General features: G+C 39.2%; 2 protein-coding genes across 2 annotated transcripts; one reads left to right on the top strand and one right to left on the bottom strand.

Annotated features, from left to right (window-relative positions):
- The first annotated feature begins 3,226 nt into the window (after nt 1–3,226).
- On the top strand, nt 3,227–6,199 carry LOC104456832 (probable indole-3-pyruvate monooxygenase YUCCA10). Its single transcript, XM_010071698.3, has 4 exons — nt 3,227–3,934; nt 4,735–4,968; nt 5,414–5,542; nt 5,702–6,199. The coding sequence occupies exons 1-4, from the start codon at nt 3,311–3,313 to the stop codon at nt 5,918–5,920; spliced, it is 1,206 nt and encodes a 401-aa protein (XP_010070000.2). The 5' UTR covers nt 3,227–3,310; the 3' UTR covers nt 5,921–6,199.
- A 1,249-nt stretch (nt 6,200–7,448) lies between these two features.
- On the bottom strand, nt 7,449–20,489 carry LOC104456833 (protease Do-like 2, chloroplastic). The gene is made up of 21 exons (XM_010071700.3): nt 20,185–20,489; nt 19,596–19,769; nt 19,437–19,493; nt 19,017–19,090; nt 18,838–18,901; nt 17,256–17,300; nt 15,263–15,370; nt 13,984–14,061; nt 12,889–12,955; nt 12,688–12,746; nt 12,477–12,576; nt 11,862–11,941; nt 10,920–10,976; nt 9,776–9,879; nt 9,042–9,129; nt 8,862–8,947; nt 8,724–8,748; nt 8,493–8,564; nt 8,232–8,282; nt 8,096–8,156; nt 7,449–8,010 (listed from the first exon to the last, which is right to left on the bottom strand). Exons 1-21 carry the CDS (start codon nt 20,392–20,394, stop codon nt 7,766–7,768), a joined length of 1,905 nt encoding a protein of 634 aa, XP_010070002.2. The 5' UTR covers nt 20,395–20,489; the 3' UTR covers nt 7,449–7,765.
- Nucleotides 20,490–24,911: the final 4,422 nt, after the last annotated feature.

Below are 24,911 nucleotides of genomic sequence, written 5' to 3' on the forward strand. Positions count from 1 at the left end.
GACCAGACATGGCTATTTCCAACAGCAGATTCGGATGCAAGCTGGCTCACGAACGTTGTTGATGTAGTACGGCGCGTGTTAGCATCGGTTGCGTGCAGTGCCTGCTGAGATTTATTATCCACAGGGACAATGACATGGCGATGTGCGACATAGATTCAGTATTTTCGTCGAAGTTGTATTTGTCCTGTCACTTTCCAGATTATGTCTTGCGTAGACGACCCGCTCCTAATGTTTTCGCAAGATGTCATATTATCTTCTGGCAGAAGAGAACAGAACAACCATCACGTCGTGACTACGAGAGAGGGAATCTTTCTGCGTACTCAATGCACGCGATGATTCATCTCGGCCATGGTTCGCATTTTCTTCTCACAATACTCCAGACTTATCTCAGGATGTAATTACATTACATACGGAAAATTACATGAGGAATCCTAAACGTTTGATCCATGTTGCAATCAAGTCCCAATTCATTCTTACAAGGAAACAACTTTATTTTCAATAAATAAATTTCAAGCTCCTGAAATTCCTCCATTCATCTTATAGATGCGGTAAGTTGTGAGATAAAATACCAGGACAAGCAAGATATCATTTTCACTTGATAGTGACGAGAATCGAGCATATATCATATGCCTGATCTACAAATGAAGTCGCGCTTTAATCATTAAGCTACCCACATTGGATGATACGTTCTTAAATACGCATGGAGCCACAGAGAGTGAAACGATCTCCATTCATCATTTTCAAAAAGTACTGTTGTAATCTCTCTCTCTCTCTCTCTCTCTGAGATGTGTGGCTGTATAGGGTCGGAAGGTCATGGTGGAAGAAGATATTTGAGTTCAGCGGGTCCTTCTATTTATTCGGCCTTTTGGGGAGTTCTTTGGATGGATTGGACGGATAATAAGGGTACGAGCTAAAGTTTATCCTCAGTTACGAGACAACACAGGATATAACTATTTTCGCATTGAAAATTTTTTCCTATCATGTCTCGGTCTCGACCATTCAAGTCTCAATCAAGTAGTCATAATTATCTCATTAGTTGTCGTTCGAAAGGGAAATCATTGAAAATGTGCACTTAAAACTCAATTGTTAAAAATGATTGATTATACTTAGTTTGAAAATGTAAACGAATCTACTGAAATGTGATTTTCTCGAAATATATGTTATTTACATCTTCAAAAATTTGTAAGTGAGCAAACCCTCGTACTGTTTTTACTAATCTTAAATAGTGTCTTCAGACATTAATTGAAAGATCCTTATTTTATTTTTTTGGGCCACCTATGAAAAGATCCTTATTTGAATAGGGTTTGTAGAGATAATCATCATAGCGATGAGGTAGAGCTTTATGTAATGGATGTGGGCCGATTAATTCATGAGCATCTATAAAGATGTATCGAGTCAAAACTTTGGAAATTATATAGCAATCGAGTGCAAAATTACTTTAATTTCTTTACTGGATAAAATCGAAATAAGTTCATAAAATTGGCCAAATTGTTTGAATCGCCCACTTGGATGGCTCTCATCCATCCAATATTACTATTGATATAGTCATCCTACTGGACCCCATAGTGATTATAGGGTTTGGTGCAGCTTACCATCAAAAATCGATACGCTACACACGTGTTTGTTGGAAATGCTTCCCTGAATTCAAGCGTATCGTATCGAAGCTTTACTGCCATTGCCATTGCTGTTGATCATGTGAATCTATAAGGATTTCATATTTAGGGCTCACATAATCAAGAGCTAAAGCAAAAAAAAAAAAAAAAAAAAAATTAAAGAAAAATCATCCTCATGTGCCAATGGCGATAGAAGAAATGGAGGGTGAGGAAAAGAGGGGTGAGAAAATTGTTTTAGTAAACATTACCTATGTTGGCCTAATTTCCTAGAAAGTTTCCAACTTTAGATCAAATCTCAATTCTGCTTCGAATTTATTTATGTCTAAAAAAAAAATCCTAAGTTTTCACTATAATCCAAAATCTGTCCATATGTCTGAGAATCGTTCACCAGTATCTTCAAATTTATCAATTTCAAGGCTAGTTAAAGGTCCATTATCAAAATATGCATTTTCATCAACACCCTCATGTTTCGTATGAAATAATAATAGTGTCTCATGATGTTGACAATCTTGAAGAAATCGATGACCACTTTTGGACAAATAGGCATATTTGCGATTAGAGTGAAAGACAAGGATCTTTTAGAGAATAAAAGAAATTTGACCCAAAATTGGGGTCTTTTTAGGAGGCTAGCCCTATTTGTGATTAAATTAAATTTCATTCCAAATTTCTTTAACTAAAAGTCTAAGCAACTTTTGTGGGACCAATAAGGCCACCGCTAGCCCCTCGTTATTAGTATTAGACATACAAATACAATGAAATAGAGAGTAGGCCATAAAGAGAAATCAAGATATACGGTTCATCCTTGAACTAAGGCTGTACATCCAGCTTATGATTCCACTATAATCACCACCTTACACTTCTTTGTTACAACTCTTAGTTACAAATAAAAGAAGTTATGTATGTTACTCATCAACTACTCATAACCCAAACCTAAACTACCAATAAATTACCTGGGCATGGTGCCCACTGTGACCCCGTGCCAGGGTAATCCCTAAAGCGAGATTCCCATACTTTTCTGTCAATGGTGAGTATGAATCCAATCCTAATATTCGTAATTTGAAAGAGTTTATAGTTGTCATTTAGTTCATCATCTGCGGGCTTCTTCCCCCAAAGAGGTATTTGCTATGTATTCGGAGCATGCGACCAAAGATATATCTGAGGACCAACTTCAAAAGAGAGAGATTTCGTGGTGGCAAACCTGCAACGTACATGACGCAGCCACATTTGGCTGCGTCCAAGATGATTTGGCTCCAACGCTTATGGAGATGGAGTTGATGGGCTCCATAGAAAGAGAGAGACATTTGTGGTGGTGGTGGTTGGCAACTCTGACAACAAAACTTTCCTCAATTTTTTTTTTTTTTTTTTTACACGAGACTTTCGAATTGAATAGACCATTCACATAAATTCTAGATTCTCTTGTATCGAGCGATGTTTCGCGACATAGATCAATAAAATTAACCTTGAAAATACTCTTAATTAGAACTCACTGCGATCCAAGGGGATTGCATGTATTTTCGAAAAAAAATTATCATACGAAACTGAATTTAAATCATTGAAAATGACGTGAGTCACATGGCCAGCCAAATTAGGGAGAAAAGACTCCCAAGTAGTGCCAGTCCGGACGCCCTCCTCCGTCCTCACATCTTCCATTAACAAATTCTAATCCTCTTCCCTCGCTGCTCTCTCCACCGCACCACATGAGCAAAGAAGCGGAAGTGATCATAGTCGGCGGCGGCCCCTCCGGCGTCGCCGCCGCGGGGGCCCTCTCCTCCCTCTCCATCCCCTACCTCCTCCTCGAGCGCGCCAACTGCTTCGCCCCGCTGTGGCAGCGCGGCGCCTACGACCGCCTCCACATCCACCTCCCCAAGCACACCTGCCAGCTCCCTCACGTGCCGGTCCCCGCCGACTGGCCCAAGTACCCTCCCAAGTCCCTCTTCGTCCAGTACCTCCAGGAGTACGTCTCCCACTTCGGCATCAACCCGGTCTACAGCCGGTCCGTCGAGTCCGCCAGCTACGACGAGGCCTCAGGAAGGTGGCGCGTGGTGGCCAGGGACGTGTCGAAAGGCGGCGCGGGGGTGGTGGAGGAGTACAGCACGAGGTTCCTGGTGGTGGCGACCGGCGAGAGCTGCGACGCGTTCGTGCCGGAGGTGGAGGGGATGGAAAGTTTCCCCGGGAAGGCGATGCACTCGACGGAGTACAAGAACGGGAAGGAGTTTGCAAAGAAGAAAGTGTTGGTGGTCGGGTCCGGCAATTCGGGCATGGAGATTGCTCTGGATCTCGCCGACCATGGAGCCATCACCTCCATCGTCGTCCGGAGTCCGGTGATTAACCCTCAGCTTTTCTCCATTATGGATAAACCCCTCATGCATACGTGCATACATACACTGTTCTATACACTAATACTCATGTCATGTGAATTATCCTCTTTTGGAGTTTAGAAAAACATTTTGTGGACACATTCTCGGTGTAATACAATGGATACAACCGTTCACGGTGCATGATTTATATGATTAATCATGATTTTTAGTGAGATTGAGCGCGAGTTTACGCATACTTTTGATATGGAGATGATTGATCTTATAGAATGAGTCTAGATGATATCTAGCAAATTAGAGCCCATCAGAGTGAAAAATATGATTCCATCGATTGCCCTCTAGCTTGTTTCTTATAGGCTACGTTTGGTACTGAAAATAAGATAGGTTAGAATAGGATAAGATTGGAAAAGAAGTCCTCCCTGAATTTCTCATCCTATCATTTGTTCAAGGAAATATACCACACATAAGGGTGTTTGCCACAGTCCCTGTGGTTGTAGTCGCAACCACAAGCGCTCGCAAGTGCGAGAGAGAGATCTTTCCAGGCTCAGATATGAGTTTTACACTTGCTGTGAGGAGTGCGATTTAATCTGGTTCAGGGAATGAGTTTGATAGATAATGTCGGAAAGCTTTCGAGCGAAAAATCCGGGGTTGGAACTTGAAATTGGCATTGGATTTGCTTTATAAGAACAGAGGTTAATATACTTATGGTGCATATGTAGATCAAATCATTATGTATGAAGGGATTTTTCGTGGTTTTCCTTCTTCTCTGTTTAACGTTTTTGGGCGATTCGTGTGCGACTTTGTAGGTCAATTTTGTGACAAGGGAGATGCTGAACTGGGCGATAGTGCTGGTGAAGTACTTGTCCTTCAGTTGGGCCGAGAGATTGACGATGATCGCGAGCCGCCTGTGGTTCGGGGACATGAGCAAGTACGGCATCCCGAAGCCCAAGGAGGGCCCCTTCACCATGAAGATGAAGTATGGCAAGTACCCTCTCGTCGATGTCGGCACTTGCGCGAAGATCAGATCCGGAGAGATTCAGGTTCTCGTTTCTTCTAGTTCTAATCATTATTGTTAAGGAATTTTGCGAGGAAATGTGAGAAGTTTTGTCTGTTGCATGAGGCTTGAAGTTAATGCAGCAGCTGTCTGAACAGTTTCACTTATTGCAACATTGATGTAAGTAAAATATGTTAGAATAATTAAATATTAAATCACGCATTCATCTAATAACTTTAAGCTTCTAAAACAGTTAATAGTGGTCATAATAAAATCTTTTATGATACCAGAGCTGGAGGTCCCGAGTTCAAATCTTTCTAAGTTTTATTTGCCTCCTTAGTTAAATTTTTACGCTTAGTATTAGACCAAAAAAATAACAGAGTAATAGTTTTAGAATAGTTGGCAACGGTCCTATCAAAATCTTACAAAATCTGTCATCAAGGAGCTGGAGACTTGCTTAAACTTGGACGAGATGTTGCATTCTTCTGCAGGTTTTGCCGGCAGTCAAATGCATAAGAGGCAATGAAGTGGTATTCGAAAATGGACACTCCGATTCGTTCGATGCCATAGTGTTCGCCACCGGCTTTAAGCGGCCGACGAAACAGTGGCTCAAGGTCAAGGTACCCGGCTCTCTCTCTCTCTCTCTCTCTCTCTCGAACTTTGTATAATCGATATTTTGTAAATGATTGTCCGAGACTGCGATCGACCAAGACTGCTCACGTAGAAGTTAACACAGCAGATGATGTAGTTTCTCACTTTGTTTCCCTTTCCGATGACAGGAAGAGGATTGCATTCTGAACGACGACGGCATCGTGAAGCCGAGTTATCCAGACAAGTGGAAAGGAAAGAACGGCTTATACTGCGTGGGACTGTCGAGGAGAGGGTTCTTTGGAGCTTCTCTCGACGCCCAGAGCGTCGCGAAGCGACATAAAGGGGCTGCTGTGACGTCGCCCCGATACCGGCGAAAGGAAATCGCCGCCGAAATCTTTGCTGTATGATGCTCCTGGTAGTGCAGTCGTGTACTCTCTGTACGCAAATGTAGCAAATTAACTGATCCGAGCGGTGATGATCATCAGCAGTTGCTTTGGCTATTTGATGCCGTGCGTCCTAGCGAAGATGCAGCGAAACATGGTGCCGAGCGAATCGATTAAAGAACGGCGGTCGATATTTTTGTGACTAAATTCTTCCGCATGTTAACCGTTCAACGGTGAATGTGTAAACTATTTCTAGCACCGACAGCGGACCCAACGAAGATCCATAACAGTGTTTTACCATTATGAGAATTATTCGAGTGCCGAAGAAACGTGTGAAGCATAATATATATCCTATCAATTATATCAAAATATCTAAAAGTTTAGGGATCACTTGAACATTGTACCAAAATTGGGAGACCATATTGAATGAAATAAAAATTTAGTTATGACATTATGTATTGGACCGAAATTTAAAGACCATATTCACATTCGTATAATTTTCCCTTTCTTTTATGATAAAATGTACCACATAGTCTTGGGAAAATTGTCCAAAAGTGATCAAATATATATTAATTTATTCCTAAACTTTTTAATTTTGCCAGTTTAATCCTAAACATTTTCACATTTTGACAATTGAATCAATCTGACTAAATTTGGCTAAAATTTGTTGACGTGGACACCGGTTGATGATAATGTGAATAATTTATTAATAATATTATAATATTTTTTAATAGTTTTCCCTTTGTTCTTTGTTCTTCCCTTTGCCGATGGTCGACCATTGGCCATGGGCCGGGCAGCTTGGCCTTGTCTGCCACAAGTGAAGCCGCCTTGACCTAGGAGGGCCTGACCTCGTCGTGTCTGGCCAAGGCAAGGCTAAGCCTCACGAGGGCTCGCCCTTGCCCTACTGCGCCTTGCCTTTGGTAGGCAAGGGTGACCCCCACCAAGGCAAGGCCAGCTAGCCTAAAAGAAACAAATTAGCCATGGCCAATGGCTGCAAAAGGAAAAAAGAATGGAAAAATAGTACATAAAAAAAAAAAAAAAATTTATTATAATATTATTAAAAAATTTCTATAATATCCACATCGGCGATTTTGGCCAAAATTAGCCGTGAACTCAATTGGTAAATTATTAAAAGGTTTTAACTGAATTTTAAAAAAAAAAAATGAAAAGTTTAGAATTGAATGAGCTTCGCGAGATAAAAATACAATAAATTTATAATTTTTTTCGATAAATTTTCCCCTGTTCTCTATTATACAACTACTTGTCAGTCAATGCCTCTACGTATTTTGGTCATTATACCTTATTTTCCCCGAATGATTTTAGCCACCGAGGTAAATACCGTGGCGGGTAGACGATCCTCTTCCGACTTGCCTCCATACCCTCACCTTGTCAATGTTGAGGCAAAAAGAGAATGATCCACGAAGGAAAAGCTAGGAGCGAAGAAGAAGCAGACTGCAGACATTTTCAAAGCTCATTCAACCTTTGATAAGGCTGCATAAACTCCCATTGGTTTCAAAATGCTACATTTAGATAACAGAAGGTAATGCGCGTATGACTATTCGAGGAGTATCATCCAAAAAATTCATTCATTATAATCTTTCCGACCCAAGATCCGACATCACTCAATCGTCAAAATGAAAAAAAAAAAATACAAAATTGACCGCCATAATTTACATGTAGAACCACTCGTAACTTGATCTCCACCTGATAAGTAAAAAAGAATTGATCAAGAATCGCGCAGGCTCAAAGGAAGAATAGGAGATCAGTCTTCAGACTCCTCACTTCATCCTTATTGATGATGCAACCCTGCCTCCAGTAAGAGATGCTACAAGGGTGAAAAGAATTAGGCCGATGCCGACTGTCAGTTAACTATGCCCACAAAATTCCATCATTCCCGATTTCCAAACTTGAAACTGGGCTATTGCCGAAATCTTGCTCTACTTTTTCATTATCTGTTGGCAAATCCACGTAAGGTTCTAAAAGATCGGAAGATCTTTCGGCTGGAATCCCATAATCTTTGAGAATGCAGGACGAGGCTGCCATAGCGGCTTCTCTCTCCAGGACAGCCAGATAATTGTCTTCAAACTCAAAAACTAGATACTTGTCCTTACATGCTAAGAAAGCCAGTGGACAAATTGTGAGCGTCATAGTAATCAAGGTCATGTTAAGACAGGAAAGGGGACAAATGTCATCACTTACAGTCGACGAGGTGGGCAAGGTGACGAATGTTTTTTATTTGAGTGCCATTGAACTTCAAGACCTGATAATACCTCCTACTGAGTACATGGAAAATACTAAAACTAAAAGCGCTAATATATGGGCAGTGCCATGGTACCTGTTGATTGCCCATGTCTTCATATCCTATGTTTACCTCGTTTGCCAGCACCTATACATATGAAAAGGGATGATGAAATACAGTTGCGATTGTGTGAGGAGGATCTGGAAAACTGCAAGATCTAGTTCTCCAGATGGAATAAAGGCAAGGAAAGCAAAATGATTGCCGTTCTTTTGTTTGTTGATATCTAATTTTGGAGTAGATTTGACCGGAATCTCATAAAGTTTTCAGGGAAATCATATAAATATAGATACCACTAACCTGCGATAGGATCACAATTTGTTCACCTTTGAACCTTGCCAAAGAATAGCGAGCCTTTGCTAGTAATTTTAGCTGCCATGAAGAGTGCATGTAAGACTTAATTCAGATGGTTAATTACAAGAATATCTCCTGTACTTTTTCTCTTGAAAAAAAAGAAAAAAAAAAAAAGAAATCTGAACATCACATGATAATATAATTCGTCATATCATCTGCCATGTCAAAATGACTTACCCCTATAGAATCTTCACACTCTTCACTGTCCAAACAGTTAGAAAAGAAATTTATCAGATATAGTTGCAATGTTTAATCAACTTCAAAATGTGAACTTTATACAACTAGAAGAATTTTCAGCCGGTAGTTGGACCATACTCTATTAGCGGTTCTGATAGTGGGGTAAAGACCAGACCAGCTATAATTAGATAAGAAGGCTGACCCCCTTCGATATGATAGGGAACCTACAAGCATAAACCATACAGGATTGTCACAAAGGAGAGTTCCAGAGATTAGGGATGCAGTGTTATGTAGAGACAAAAAGCTATAGTAATTTACCAAATGAACTCGCGGATTCAAAATTACAGGAACTTTCACGAACGTCCCTGCTCTAATAATGCCAAGTTGTACTACATCACCAGCAAACCTGCATAAGCATCACATGTAGTCAATAAGAACTTGAGCATGGGGCTATAGCTTCTATGAAGGACAATGGTTTCGATTGTGATTACGGAACGCAATAAAAAACTTAAAAGGAGCATATATGCATTACGCAAAATGCAAACTAAGAATGGCCAGACATAAGAATATGACCCTCTCTCTTTCTTTTAAAAAAAGACAATTCCTCCTTATGTGTATTTTGTCAAAAGTTTCCAGTGGCAGTGATAACAACTGCTTCCTTGACCTTCCATAATGCATGCTAAAGTGCCCCATCAGTGAAAATTCCAGAATGACACTTATATGCCACATTGTGATTGTAGGGCCTATGCAGAGCAAATACAAATCACTGGCAGCAATCTCACAATTGCATAATAATAACTGATTATATGTGAATGACTCCACCTTGTAATGACATCTCATTCACATCTCAATGACAGAAAAGATGGGCATAACTAGTCTTATGACGACTCAAAACTCCATCACAAAACAAAGAGTTGGGAAACATGAGGGAAGCCATAAAATGAACAAGATTGAGCCAACATTTGATTGTCATAGTTACTAAACTAACATGAAGTTTCAAGGGAAGAATATCTTTCTCCTCTGACATCTGCTTAGAAAAATGAGCTCCTTACTTCTGACTAATTAGGTAGCGGAATGCAATGCGCTCAGATGATCGGAATGGCACAGTTCCTTCGCACCCAACATGAACATCATCAAAGCTAGTAATCACGTCCCCCTGGAAAAGCATAGATAACATGATCATGTGACTTATAAGACCATTTTCCCACCTTTAACCTTTACTTTGGCATACTAGTTCATGGTGTGAATTTGCAAGCCTTTCACTTTATCTCTTTAAAAAAAGTTGATAGCAATTTAGGATGCGTTTAGTAATGTTTCTGTTCCAGAAAACAACTTTTGAACAGAAATAGAAAATTATTTCTGTTTTTTAAAATAATTTCTGATCATAAGAACGCACTTGGTAATTGTAAAAAAATTTTATTCCAAGAATAGAAATGCGTTTGGTAAAACTTGTACAATTTTGTTATTTCTTTTAATTTTTCAATATTTTTATTATATTTTTCCATTTTTTCCCCTTCCTTCTTCCTTTTGGCCGGTCGCCACCTCGGCCATGGCTGGTGACCAGCCAACAAGGACTAGCGACGCCGGCGAGGTCGCCGGCCCTCACTTGGGCTGGCAACACTGCAAGGTTGCCAGCCCTCATCCAGGCCTCATCGGCCATGGCCAAGGCCGGCAACCAGCCAAAAGGAAGAAGGAAAGAAAAAGAAGAAAAAAGAAGTGTTTCTTAAAATTGTTCTCGGAAACAAGAATCAACTTTTTTACTTTTTGTTTTTGTTCCAAATTTGTTCTCGGGAACAAAAAAAATAGATTTTTTGTTCCGAGAACAAAAAAATTTTTGTTCCCGGGAACAAAAAGTTTACCAAACACATTTCTGTTCTTTTTTTGTTCCCTAGAACAAAAAAACAGAAATTTTTGTTCCAGAAAACAAAAACTCTTTTTGCCAAACAGGGCCTAGTGAACCTATTTAGGCAATCCATGCGTATGATGCAGGGGAAAAATTGACAGAATGAAACATTAATAGCACAACTATTGATACCAAAACCAATTTGAAGGTTCATTTAAGTTGCCTAAACAAAATTTATTTCCGTAAAGCTCCTTACGTGGAGCTCTAACTTTTGATGTTTGAGAAAGCAATCAGTAGTATAGATAAAAGAGTTGTTGACTGTGTCAAAAGTACTCCTTGAGTCAGAAGAATACCTCTTTTAAAACATTATTTGCATCAGATGTTGGTTCCACTCTTCGCACCAACACCCCCTGCACATGTGCAATTCTTGTAAGGATGGTGTGTAGCAACACTAAAAGCAGGTGCAAGCTCTTGAACCCACATGAACATGAAAGAAGGGGAAAGTAGCACTAAGGATGCTGCATTTACTCTTATTCATGATATGCAGCAATTTGCTGATAAAAAGCAGAGCGAACCAGAACTCTGGTATTTTCTGTAGTCTCAGATGCTCTTGACAGAATATTGATGCAGCAAGATGATGGTTTTCAGAAAATTAAAACATGACGGGATGGCTACATGTGAATAAAAATATGTTTTTCAGTTTCTACACAAACCAATTTCCTCTGATCTTAGTATGAAAATCAATATAAAACTACATAAAAGTTTACAAAATGCCAACTAATTAAAGCACGATATATAAAAGGATAAGTACGTCATTGGCCTACCAGTAACAGGTATATAAAACAAGGCTAGCTTTCACTTCACAAAAAGATTGCTTTCAAGTTACAGGCATCATCTATCCAAGTAAAGCTACCTTTCAATTAATAACTATTGCACAAAAGATGGGGAAAATGTCACGTGCTACAAATCTAACATCTTAAACATCAATAATCAGGGCAGATAAGAAATTTATTATGCTGAATCTATCCCAAAATGATGGACATTTCACTCCATTGCATAGTGATATCAGTCAAAAAGCAAGGTGGTGCACATGTAAATTGCCAGTAACTAAATAATTTGGGGCTGGGTATGCACTCTGATGTATCTGTCTAAAATACAAAAGATGCCGACTGGTATAATCTGACCACTGCACGATACATGAATGAATTAACAGCAACTATTGATATGCCAATAACCATCAATAATTGCACAACTTGATCCGAGAAGGCCTTCCTGCAAGTAAATGAGAGATGTACCTCGTTGGACTGTACTTTTAAACATTCACGTAGAGCTGGATTTTCCAACTTTTGCAGCAAGACTCCAAGACAAGGAAAACCTTCATGAATAAGAATATTGTTCCATTGATTTAGCAGATTCAGGCCATTTGACAAATTCAAATTGCTACAAAAATAGCAAGGAGAAAATGACACCAACAAAGAAGGTCTTCAAGACATGCAAGAAAGGAGTAACGAGCTATGCCCAATAATCAGAAGGCAGAACCTCCACTAATAGTGACACTTCAATCATCTCTAATTTCTACCAAGGAGCTGCCACTGAAGCCTAAGAACCAACAATAAATTCAACCAGCTTATAAAAGCTTTGCAGGGGAAGAAACTCAGTGATAATCATCAGACTAGTAAGCAAAGTGGCAAAACTGTGCATCATATGTTACAAGCTTTCAAGCAGATTAAAGCTCCATAATTTCCAGTGCTGATTATGTTGGGCATGAAAACCATTTGTGCAATCATACAGCTACAGCTTCATGTCTATGGTACCTTTAAGTTGCTTATGTCTTTTATTCAGATAAATACAAGGTTAAGAACAGAAGACAACAGAACATGAAACATGCACTGTGACCACTTAATCCTCACCAGTATATTTCCCGTTTCGGTCATAGTCATTCAAAAAGTGAGAAACGACTGTTGTTGGAATCACATAACCAATATTTTCAGCCTCTTCAGATCTGTAAACCTAAAAGAAAAGCTTTGTAAGAACGTTATCCAAGAAGAGCTCCATATTGACTTAGCCAACATAAGTGCACCACAGCTCTGAAGCTATTTTTGCCAGAAGCCATAGATTTACCTGGAATGCTACCCCGATGCACTCTCCTTGATCATTGAATGCGGGTCCACCACTATTACCTACAATCTCCCAAATATGAGCAGAGGCCGGTACAAAAAATGAGTGCCGAAATTTATGGTAAAATAAGGATTTTAATATGAGGATAACTGTCCCTTAGAAAATGCATGAAGAGACATTCATAAAGGAAAAAGATCCACCAACCTGGATTAATTGCCGCATCAATTTGTATTCCCAGCAAATCAGAGGATCCATGAGCATAAGATGTTACCTGATGACAAGTACTTAATTCTTAAGATATGGACTTCACAGACAAACTCAATAACAAAAAGGCTTCAACGTTATAGCATGAACAGACCATGTCAGATAGAGCAGTTAGTTTGGAGTGCTACATGCAATGGAAAATCCAAGAGATTAGCTAGAGTGAATGTGTAGTCAAACTCTTCAAATTGATCAACCTCCTAATGCTATGGCCCCAACAGACAATATGTTCACTCTCAGACCATTTAGCAATCATACACAAGCTAGCCTCATATATTTGAAATGAAAATGACATATACATATTCTCCCCTATACAAAGAGGAACACCGGGCAGTGACTACAAGATTATATTTTACCACTCTATCAATCCACCAAAATAATGCAAAAAGACCACTTCGAATGTGAATATATCATCCTATAGTTGATGAAGCAGTGCAAAATATGCAGTAAAGGATGAATGTCAAAAGCTGACGCTAATCTGAAATTAAGTGCCGGCCCCATTGCCCATCATGAAGGCCAAGAGCAGAAGATCTTACACGGTCAAAATCTTCCAATTTTCAGAGTTTCTCGACTGTTAGCATTTACATTTTAAAGGAACAACAGAAATGCTATATTAAACCTCCAAAAGATAGAGAGAAAACAAAAGTCAAGAAATTTTGCTGCTCTCACTCTGAGTGAAACTACAAGGATAAAGCCCTTGCTCTAGTAATACATGATTGTAATTTTCTAGCTTTAGGCAAATCCTTCACAAAAAGTCTCGAGCTATAGGCAAAAAATTAACACCATATTTTGAGAGGCATTGATTGTGTAAACCGTGAATCATTCCATTGTCACCATCAAACCAAAGCATGTCAACAAACAAAGGACAAGAAGACATTTACATCTATAGAGGTACAAGACTCCCCAGCAAACTAGTTTTGCACAATAAAAGGCAGACATTACAACATTTAGTGAACACTTGTCATATGGGTCTTCGAAGAATAAAAGCCATGTTCATTACTTATCAGAAAATAATACAGTTAAATGTGAATGTCAAACCTCTATACGTGATACAACCCCTTTTGTTACGGAAATGGTATCTCCTCCAAGCGGATATCCAACAACAGTGACAGCATCCTGTCCAATAAGGAACAGCTAAATATGAAAAGTTTACCCACAAGATGAGATTAAAGGAAATTGAGAGTTGATGAGTCATGAAATGGTGCTACATTGACTTTAAGCTCGTTCAAACTCTTAGAATATTTAATATAAAATCACACATTCATCTAACCACTTAAATTTTTTGTACAGTTGCAAAGGTCCCACAAAATTTTACATGGTATCAAAGCTAGAGACTTGAGCATATGTTTCTCCACTTCAATCTTAGATCAAAACCCAGTCTATGCTTGAGGGGAGTATTAAAGAGTATTGAAACGTTAAACCCGCATTTATTCAACTACATAAGTTTTTAAAATAATTCGCAATAGTCTCACAAAATTTCACACAAACAATCACAAATCTGCAGAATGACAACAGACAATCTCTAGTGTTGCAAACATCAATGTAGAGCTGATCGAACAAGAAGACAAAATGTTATTGCCAAAGTGCAGTAGACTAATGTCGTTCAACCATTGAAAATTCACTTTCCTGTTAATTATGAGAGTCTTCAGTGACACATCAATCCAATTTCTATTACCTTATCAAAAAAAAAAAAAAAAAATCCAATATCTATTAAAATTTCAAAGTCAGAAAACAATAAAAGATGTAGAACTTCCAAATTGTCTATCACAGTTCCTGGGAACCGCCCAAACCGACCGGTTTGGTCCGGTCCGCGGAGACCACAAAGCAAAGCTTTATCCTGGATCTTAGACTTCCCTTAACATTTTCTCTGTATACCATTAATTTAGTTTATGAACCACTTTGCTGGACCAAGTTCTGTATTTATGATTCCATGTACCGAGGCATTTTGCCAAAAGCCATGGTGTAATGGTAGATAGTCAGATGCATCTCCCAAATAGTGATGCTGCTTCTTGTGAAATAAGAGAATAACTCAGACAAAGAAAAACTTTTTAAGAAAATTACAAGATGATAGTGCAAGAAAGATATCTAACACTTGGGCAAAACATTAATCTGCACTAACCCATCATCTTTATGATAATAGATTAGTCTATTTTAGGAGATATCTCCATGCAAAGATAATATTAAAATGCCAAATTTCAATATCGTCAAAAAATCTTGCTAGGGATGGAAGAAACAGAAAGAAAGCTTCATAGAATTTGAAACAACTTCTATGAAGTGAAACAGAGAGCTAGTTGTTTCACAACCAAATAAGTCCTACCTGGAGCTGTGGTAAGCGTCCCAATTGCAGTGGTTCTGCTCCTTTCCAAAATCCCTCACTCTCTACAGAAAGCAAAGCTATATCACAATCGATGCCTTTAGCCAAAACCTGTCCATTCAACCAGAAAGAAGAAGCTGAGGCATGGGATTGTTACATCCAAGACTGCAAATTTGGAACTGAGAACTTGATTGGTTCTTCATATTCAGCTTTCACTTCTCACTAAGAGTCAAAAGAAAAAATGCACACTGCTGACCCAATGATGCAAAGGGACATGTATGTGCCTATAAAAGGAAAAAGGTAGAGAAGGCAACAGAGATAATTGGACACTAGCTCCATATTACAGAGAAAAAATAAAGGAGAATCACCATCTAGCTGTTTTGAAGGGAAAACCAAAATGGTAAATGAACACATGCACTAAGGCACTATCCATACAATATCAGATCATTTTTCATTTACCAGTATAAACAGGTCGATAAACGATGATTCATCTACATGACGCAATTTACAGCCTTGCTAAATGAAAGAAGACATTATCCCATGGTCAGATATGTAGGTCGGTACTTTCTTGCATATATGATGAACATAACAGAAAATCAGTAATCGTGAAGAATTTGTTTTGTTTCTCATGGAAGCAAACACATGAGAATGTTTAGTCATTCTTTGGCTCTCTTTGGCACATGGTAAAAAAAAAATAGTTCATATTATCAGCAAATGTAAGGGAGAAACATTAATTGTGGCTGATATATTCTAACCTAAACCGTAATTGTCCAATATGTCTGCAAGAGCAGCAAGATCTTTTGGTTAAGAGGCTCAAATATGCTTTCCACAGGTGAAATCAGGTTTACAAACAGAAGAACCAAGTAATAAATTGAGCCTCCTTATAGAGATCAATCAAGGGTGTGCATGGAAACGTTTAAACGTTTCCGGAACACTTCTGTACGGATTTTGTTCGGGAACAAAAAAAGAACAGAAACGCGTTTGGTTGCGTTTCTGTTCTTTTTTTGTTTTTTTGTTTCTAGAACGAAATAAGAACAAAAAAAAAGAAACAACAATTTGTTGTTTCTTGCTCCAAACAAAAACGAAGGAAACGCGTTTCTTCTCTCTCTTCTTCTTCTTTTCTTCTTTTCTTCTTCTTTTTTTTCTTTTTTTTTTTCGGGTCGCCGGCCTCGGCCATGGCCGGCGACCGGCCGCCGAGGCTCGGCCTCGCTGAGGGCCGGCGAGCCTCGCCATGGCTGGGCGAGGCTGCCGGCCTCGTCGGCCGGTCGCCGGAGGCCGGGGACCGGCCGAAAAAAGAAAAAAGAAAAAATAAAGGAAAAAATGAAAAATAAAATAAAAATGTTTAAAAAATTAAAAGAAACAAAAAAAGAATAAAATTTACCAAACGTGTTTTGTTCATTTTTTATTCTCGGACCAAATGTTACCAAACGCGTTCTTTTGTTCAAAAATTGTTCCCGGAACAGAAACACTTTTTTTTGTTTCTGTTCCTCGAACAAAAAAAAACGTAAACGTTACCATTCGCACCCCAAATATTCTGAAATCTTTTCCACCTAAATAATGCAACTTAGATAGGAAGTTTACAAAGTGATAAGTAGATCTTAGCCAGAAGAGCTTGCTATGGACTATCAATGCTTCAAAAAGAATTTACATCTCTCAGTAGGTTACGGATCTCTGAAACTTGTTTGGACAAAACAAATTGTCTCCGTCTTTTTCTGAGGAGTGGCTGGCTGCTCAGTGTATTTTTGATTTTCTAATATTTTACATGCTGCCTTGCTTTATATTCCCACTCGTTGTGAGGAATCATCTATCAACCTGTGTCTTTAAACACCTTTTTAGGACAAGTTTGTCTCCAGCAGTACTTCTAGTTGACATTCACTAATATCCACACAACAGTAAAAGAATGTTGAATTCATGGAATAATAGGCCAAATAATACTTTACTTGAAAAGAAAACAGATATCACAATGCATCACTTGATTACTGAATCAGTGAAATACCTTAGCCACGTATTTGGTATCATCGCCTCTTCTCTTTACTTTGACCTGCAATCGAAAACATCAATGAACAAATGTAACGGAATATGTTTGGTCTTGCAAATTTGCCTGCAAATCATATCCAGGGCAGTTCAAAATTCTAAGGATGCCTAGGCAGATAAAAAAATAACTCCTGTCCCACAAGAAAAGACAGATGGAGATTACCAAGGATGTTTAAGATTTTTGGCTAGTTTGGTAGTTTCAGTCACAATTTTAAGAAAGAATAAGAAAGAAATGAAGAGAAATTTGCGTAAGATAATAACATAAACACGAGGAAATTGTGGGGCCAGCATATAATGAATCGAAAGAGAAGATTAGTCTATACAAATATACTTCCAGATTACTCCAGAGTCTGTATCTGTTTTACAGGGAAGTGCTTCTCAGAAAGCGCATACCCCATTTTCTTTGATTTGGCAAAAGGGAAAAATCAGTCATGGCATTTTCTTTTTGGTATCTGGTTGATGAACAATTGATACCAAAAGCTTTACAAGAAACACATGTTTCTTCTCATATTCTTCTTAATTTCTGTTGTTATTACTCCATTTCCTATACTTTGTTGTATCATCACTCACCATCATTGCTCACAACCAACCCTTTGTTGCCATAGGAACTACGGCCACCCAGATGCCTATCCCCAATCCATCTTGAACCCATTCAAGAACATCAACACCAGGCAAAACATCACTAACTACTATCTTTCTATCATCTTCATTGGTTGATAGCAGTACGCTGGCCATCAATTATCTTTCATAAGGGTACTATCTGATAAAAGTCCCACTCAAACATTTTTCACATGTATGCTTAGTGTCAAGCGTAAAAAAGGATCACCACCTGGGAATCATGACAAATATCCAAAAACACATGGTTGGTTGAGATTTCAATCAATGCATTTACTAGTCAGCATCAATTTATCTTGCCAAGAAACTGTGCTGAAACATGGAATATTTCATCTCAGATTATAGGTAAATAGGATACCGAAAATGCATATTAATAGTCTTTCATGGCTATAGAAATAAACAAAGCAGGAGAGGGAGGGGAAGAAGGTCAATGGTCGTACAAAAGAAGACCAGAAGAGATGTCAAGACAGACATTTACCATGAACAAGGAAAAGAGTAAAAATTCATCTGATGCCATATATTACTGGAAGTATCTAAATTGGGGATGTAGGCAAGTATGAACGGCCAAAACCTATTGAAAGAAGCATCGATAGCTTTCAAAGAAATGCAAAGATTTGAATGGAGCACAACATATAATTATTGATATTTATCACAAAACCACAGAAGTTTGAGGTCCAAGGCAATTACCACGTGAAAAGAAGATGTCCTACAGTATTGAATGCCATAACCAATAACCATTGCAACATTCGGAAATTCTTTTCCAAGAACAATCAGGAATCATTTTCTAGATCTGCAAAATGTTGTCTGATATCTAATCGTATAGCCTGGAGAAGCTAGTTTGCCAGAGAAACAACTAAAGCAAACTCAAACAACCATGGATATCTATTAAACAATAAATAAACTTTTGGCATGACAAATAAGTAGATTACCTGTGTATAATGTTCCACACAATGTGCATTAGTCAAGAGCTTTCCATCACCAATCATAAAAGCACTGGAGCAAGATTAAGAGCGAATAGTGAAGTCACCAGAAGTTTGACTTTTGCATATAGAAAGAGCGATTGCCAACAAATAATACAGAATGGGAGAACTATTGCAAGAAGACCTGCCTTCCAGTACTTGTATATTGTCTTTGCTTTTGCCAGGGAAGAGAATAATCGGGTTCCGTATGAGTGCAATACACCTGATATACATAAAGGGAGATCAAACACTAAAAAATTACACAGCAATTGTCAACTTAAAAGGATCCTCAAGTATCATTATCTTCATCTTTTTTAAATGAAACATCTAGATATAATCATATAACAATTTCATTGACAAAATATGATAGGGACAACAAAAGCTCGAAATATTCAAATAAACATACTTGTTACTCGGACATGCAGCAACAAATTCCAGTTGATGCATGTAAAAGATTCATGATGAGCTCAATAGAGAAATTAAAAATTTAAAATAGGTGATTCTACCAATTAACATTAAGTTTTTGGGAGAAAAACGAAGATGTTAAATTAAAGTGCAACACAGTCTACCTTAACGACAGCATTGAGAGAAGCTGCATCTTGGAACTTCCCAGGTTCAGTTTGTGACTGTCATAGGGCGCAACAATATCATATCACCATAACAGTAAAATCCAAGGAGATACAAAGTCCAAACATTTAAAATATCAGTTGAGATATCACGAGAGATACCCGCTGTTCAGTGAAATTGAAACCCCTCTTTTCTTTTCTTTGGAGGCCAGACGAACCAAAACCCGTAGAATCAGATCGCCCTGCAGATCCTCTATTCCTATCACCATCAACAAATGGATAAGGCCTTTCATCTTTTGATCTTCCAGGATACTTTTTCTGAGAAATAGGTTTCCCCTAAATATGGCAAACCGAGTCAAGAGAGAAATAAGAACACCCCCAAGTCCAACCGTAGCAACAAAGTTCAGACAATACAGAAACCCAAAGCAGAAACATCTTTAATCGGTAATGTGCACATTCACATCTTCGGAGCTCCCCTAGCGAAAAAAATCGAACTTTGTAGCCATCGGCAAGGTCATCACATAAAGATCGAACAATGTGCAATCATCGGCAATCCATCAACAGGCATATGTCTGAGTATCTTAGATCACGACGCCCTAACCAGCTACCAAAGCTAGGAATTTGCACTCAGCACTTCAACAGACTAAAAACAGCAGACAAGTTTTACTTCTAGATAGTTCTGCAGCGAGCACGTGCTGCGCACGCTTCGACGACTCGACAGCTAAAAGAGAGGGCGCGCGCGGCGAAGTACCTTGTCCCAGCTCGTCTTCGCAGACGGCGGCGGCGGCGAGGAGGAATCCTTCTTCGGAGGTCGCTTGCGCTCGGACTTCAAGCTGAGGGGGAAAGGCGAGTCGCGCGGCGCGGTGGAAGCGAGGCGGCCGAGGCCGGGGAGGAGGGAGCCGCGGTAGGTGACGGCGGAGGAGAGGGAGGAGAAGTAGCAGCCGGCGGCCGCAATCGCCATCGTCGCGGCTTCGACGGAGGAGCAGGAGGGGAAGAGAGACGGAGAGAAAAATTATCGAAGGAGAGAAGATGGATTTTAAGCGCGAGTCCGCCCCCTTATCCTTACGGCCAATTTCATATGGCGCCTCCATGTCGTTATTTCCCTTTTGTTTCTTTTTTTTTTAACCAATTTTTATTTTTTTAATCAAATTTTTTTTTTGGTGGCCATGTATGGGAGAGACTCAATCGTTCCCACCTATCCAATTTTTACAGTGCGCTGGTTAACTGTTCATGGACTAGCTGTACCTACCGTTTCTTTCTTATGGTCAATATCAGCAATGCAGTTTATCCAACGATAAACCTAATAAAAATTATAGAGCTACGACACAATCAAATCCAAACGAACAAAATGTTGAATTGAATCGTACTAGTCTCTACTGGGGGTTATTACTCATTTTTGTACTTACTGTTTTTATTTTCCAATTATTTCTTCAATTAAGAGAAGAAAAAAGAATAGTATAGTTAGGGGCGAGCATGGTCGGGTGGCGGTTTTCACCTTAGAATCGGATCTACCCAAGGACCAGTTTGGGTGGGTCCATGGAACTAGTTCTAAGCTTGCCGCACCTAGTGAAATTTTTCCATCAAGTCAAAGTAAAGGAAAGAAAAATAAAGAACTTCACCGTTCTTAATTACAATATCAATAAAAAGATTAGGCTCATATTGAAAATTAAGAGTTGAGACCATGAGTCAATAGGCGTTAAGTATTGAGCTTGAGGGTCAAGGCCATGAGTGAGGGACAGAGAGATAGCTTGGACAAGGTAAGAATTGAACGAGATGAGTACTCAATCAATAGATATTGAGCTTTAGATTAGGAATTTTAGGAAATTTATTTTTCTTAAATTTTTTATTTGAAATTTTTTAGTAAAAGTTAAATTTATACCGATCCCATCCAAGTTAGTGGTTCCACACCCAAAATAAGGAATCACCGATTACAGGCAATCCCTAATTCCTTTGCACACCCAGCAAGAAATTTCATATTTGAGCTGATGACAAGCTTTCTCATAGAATGCCGTTCTAGCTTGTTTTCAATTTCTTACAATAGAGAAAATTTCCCTGATAATATTTTTATCCAACGAGAAAATTATGGTCCGTGGCTTGATAATTGCACATGTTTTTGGTAGTCTACGCTTTGGAGGTTGTGCATTTAGGAGAACGAGGATGCCGGGAATGTGACAAGGATGGTGAGAAATGAATGTGGCAAAGTAAAGGTTCCCAATCCATTAACGTTAGGTAGGGGTGATCGGATCCCGGTTTGGTACGGTTCCACCTTGGAACCGGGAACCGGACCAGGAGCACCGGTTCCCAAAATTACGAACCGTGGACCGGACCGTTTGGTCCTAGGATCGGGAACTGGATCGGACCATCGGTTCCGGTCCGGTCCGGTACGGTCCAACAAAATTGACTCTACTTTTTTGCACTAAAGAGTGACCGTGCTCCAAACTAATCAATTCAATTCGGTTCTTGGGCGATTTAACAAAACTAATCACACATGTTTCCATGTGTAAAATATTCAAACTTCACTTGTGTGATTCACACTTTGTGTGTTTCACACTTAACTTTAACCGCGAAGGCCATGAACAATTTGGGTAAAGGTTGGGTTTGGTTTCAATTTTATAGACAATCTCTCTTCTGCTTTTTTAATATTTAGTCGAGAAGGAGATTTTTTCTATAAATAAAAGAGTAGCAAAAATGGTTTTAATGGTCTCTTGGCCACATAAGAGGTTCTTACCTCAAATTGCAATTTTGGTTGCAATAAGTTATCATGTTTATATATTTTATTAATTCTATGTATATAAATTATATATTAAAAAAGTTGGTTCGGTCTGTTCGGTCCGGTTCCCACCTTGAAACCAGGGAACCGGACCGACCGGCCATCGGTTCCAAGATTAGGAACTAGGAACCGGACCGCCGATTGTGGGAACCACCCAAAATCGGCCAATTCAGTCCGGTCCAGCCGGTTTCCAGTTCGGGCGGTTCCCGTTGCACACCCTTAACGTTAGGCTAACACATTTTGAAGAACATGTCTCGCCAAGTACCTATCTCGCAAGATCAAGTGAAACAAATTCATTTCACTTAGGGGTGCACAAAAATAAAAAATTGCCCAGACCACATGGAGCCAAAATAAATTGGCCAAGAATTGATGGTTCCTAAGTTCAATTGGAACCAGTGAGTGCAGATTTAGTTTCCAATTCTAAGTGTGGAACCACTCGTTCGGACTCCGTATATATATATCACAAGTTTCCTCTTAGTCTCGTCCCTCACCTCACTCATCTCGTACCCTCCATATAGAGTCTTCAAAATCACCGAGACAACTCCTACCTCAACGTAGTTTCTAAGGCTAGTTGATCATCCCCAACTTCTTCACATCCATTAGAAATATTTAAGAATGAGTAGGGGCCAAGCATCAGTTCTGGCTAATGGCATTTTCTGTAACTTTTGCCGGTACCATTCAGCCCATTTCAAATTTGATTTTTGTAAAAGGTTAATGTTGGAAAGCTTATCGTAGGATGCATCCTATATTGGATATTGAGAAGGTACCTTGGATGACCCAAAGAACCCAAAATTTATAACAGACTCCTTCCAAAGCCAGCGTTGCTAGAAAAGCTATAAAAATTAAAAACATACACAAATAGATCATAGAAAAGGAAGGTGAATTGCTCTGCTTTAGATCGATGAACCACATGAATTTATTGGGAACATGTGGCATCCTAGAATTCCTTGCTAATCTTTAGGGGTATTCTAATTCATGTCTTATATTAAGACTTTGGCCAAGCCTATGGTGAATAATTACTTGATAAAAATTTCTATTTTTGGCCATGAAGGATTATGGGTTGGAATGTATTAAGATAGGTCACAAAGTCTTGTGAGTTATAAATTTCAATTAGGTGCTTATAAAATTAGGGTTTAAGGAGGATTATTAGGATGAGATGTGGGCCAAAGTATTAGCTTAAGACCAGCCCACAAGAAGCCCCACCCTTCGGCCATTTGGGCTTAGCCGCGAAGCCCAAAGGAGGAGGAACCGCCGGCCCATGACTGGCCTCAAGCCCGGCCGAATGGAGCCCCATTGGGCTGTCGACCAAGGAGGAACCGGCCCATGAGAGGCCCACTCCTTTGCATGAAGATTTTGCCAAGTGTTAATTCCCTTTTGTCCAAGTGTCCTTCATGCAAAAGCAATGATTGTTCATCATTGAGGAGAGGAAAATTGAGGGACCCGGTTGATGATGAAGGGGAAGCGTCCCCGAAGAGAGGGAGTGAGAGAGAGAGCTACCGAGGGGAAGAGAGAAATCGAGAGAGAAAGGAGGAAGAGAGGAAAGGAAGGGAGCTGTCCGTCGACCGTCCGCCGTGCGTCCGTCGCTCGTCGCCGTCCATGTGCTTGCTGTTTGCTCAGTATAGAGGCAAGTTGGGATCCTTAATCTGCTCTTGCATGTGGTATCTAGCATGTGTTTTTGAATGGTGATGAATTTCGGATGTCTAGGGTGTGAAAAACCGAAGTTTTGAGTGTGTTGTTTTGAAGTAGTAGGCTATTCTCGAGTAAACTGTCTGACCCAAAATGTTGTAGTGGCTTGCATGCGATGTTTGAGTTGGATTTTGGCTTCGGCTTCGACTTCTCCATGAAAGTTGTAGAAAAAATCTTAAAGTATAACATACTAAAATTTGAGGCAAAATAGATGAGTTTTGAGGGGTGAAACCCTCCCTCTGCGAAAATGTTAGATTTGAAGCTGTTTCATTGACCTCTTGGTGATTTTGTGTGTTGCATGTAACTTTTTACTGAAAATTTCACTTTTACCCCTTCACAAAAGTTGTAGAGAACATCTTAAAGACTAACATACTCAAATTTTAGGTAAAACTAACAAGTATAGCCTAGTGAAACGATTTTTCTTTTGAAGACGTTAGATCTGGAAATGTTGTACTGAACCCCAGTGACTTCGTGGACTATAAAGTGACTTTCCTTTGAAAATATCACCTTTATCCCTTAATGAAAGTTATATTAAACCTCATGAGGCAAAACATATCAAAAATTGAGAGGAAAAGATGGAAGATAAGTAGGTGAAATCGTGATTTTTCTGAGACGGCTAAACCTGGAATGTTCGGTACTAGGAACAGGGGCTTCAACCGTCCATAATTAATTATCTAGGACAAATATGACTTTTATGTCTTCATGAAAAATATAATTTAGGGTCTTGAATACCACATATTTAAATTTCATAATTTTTGAAGGTCATTAGAGTATTTAATCGGAAATATTTCAAAAACCGAGTAATCTGACGCCTACGGGTTTAGTCAGCTTCAATGCATGGGTCATATCTTTTTATATGAAGACCTTTAGGTAAAGTGTTCTTCACGAAGTATATTTATTTATGTCTTCTCTACAACATATTCAAATTTCATAATTTTTGAAGTTCAATTGCCTATTTAACCAAAAATGTTTCAAAAACTGTGCAAGCTGTATTGATAGAATAGAAATGCTGTGATGCGTGA

This window comes from Eucalyptus grandis, chromosome 8 (genome assembly GCF_016545825.1).
Source record: "Eucalyptus grandis isolate ANBG69807.140 chromosome 8, ASM1654582v1, whole genome shotgun sequence".
Lineage (NCBI taxonomy): Eukaryota > Viridiplantae > Streptophyta > Magnoliopsida > Myrtales > Myrtaceae > Eucalyptus > Eucalyptus grandis.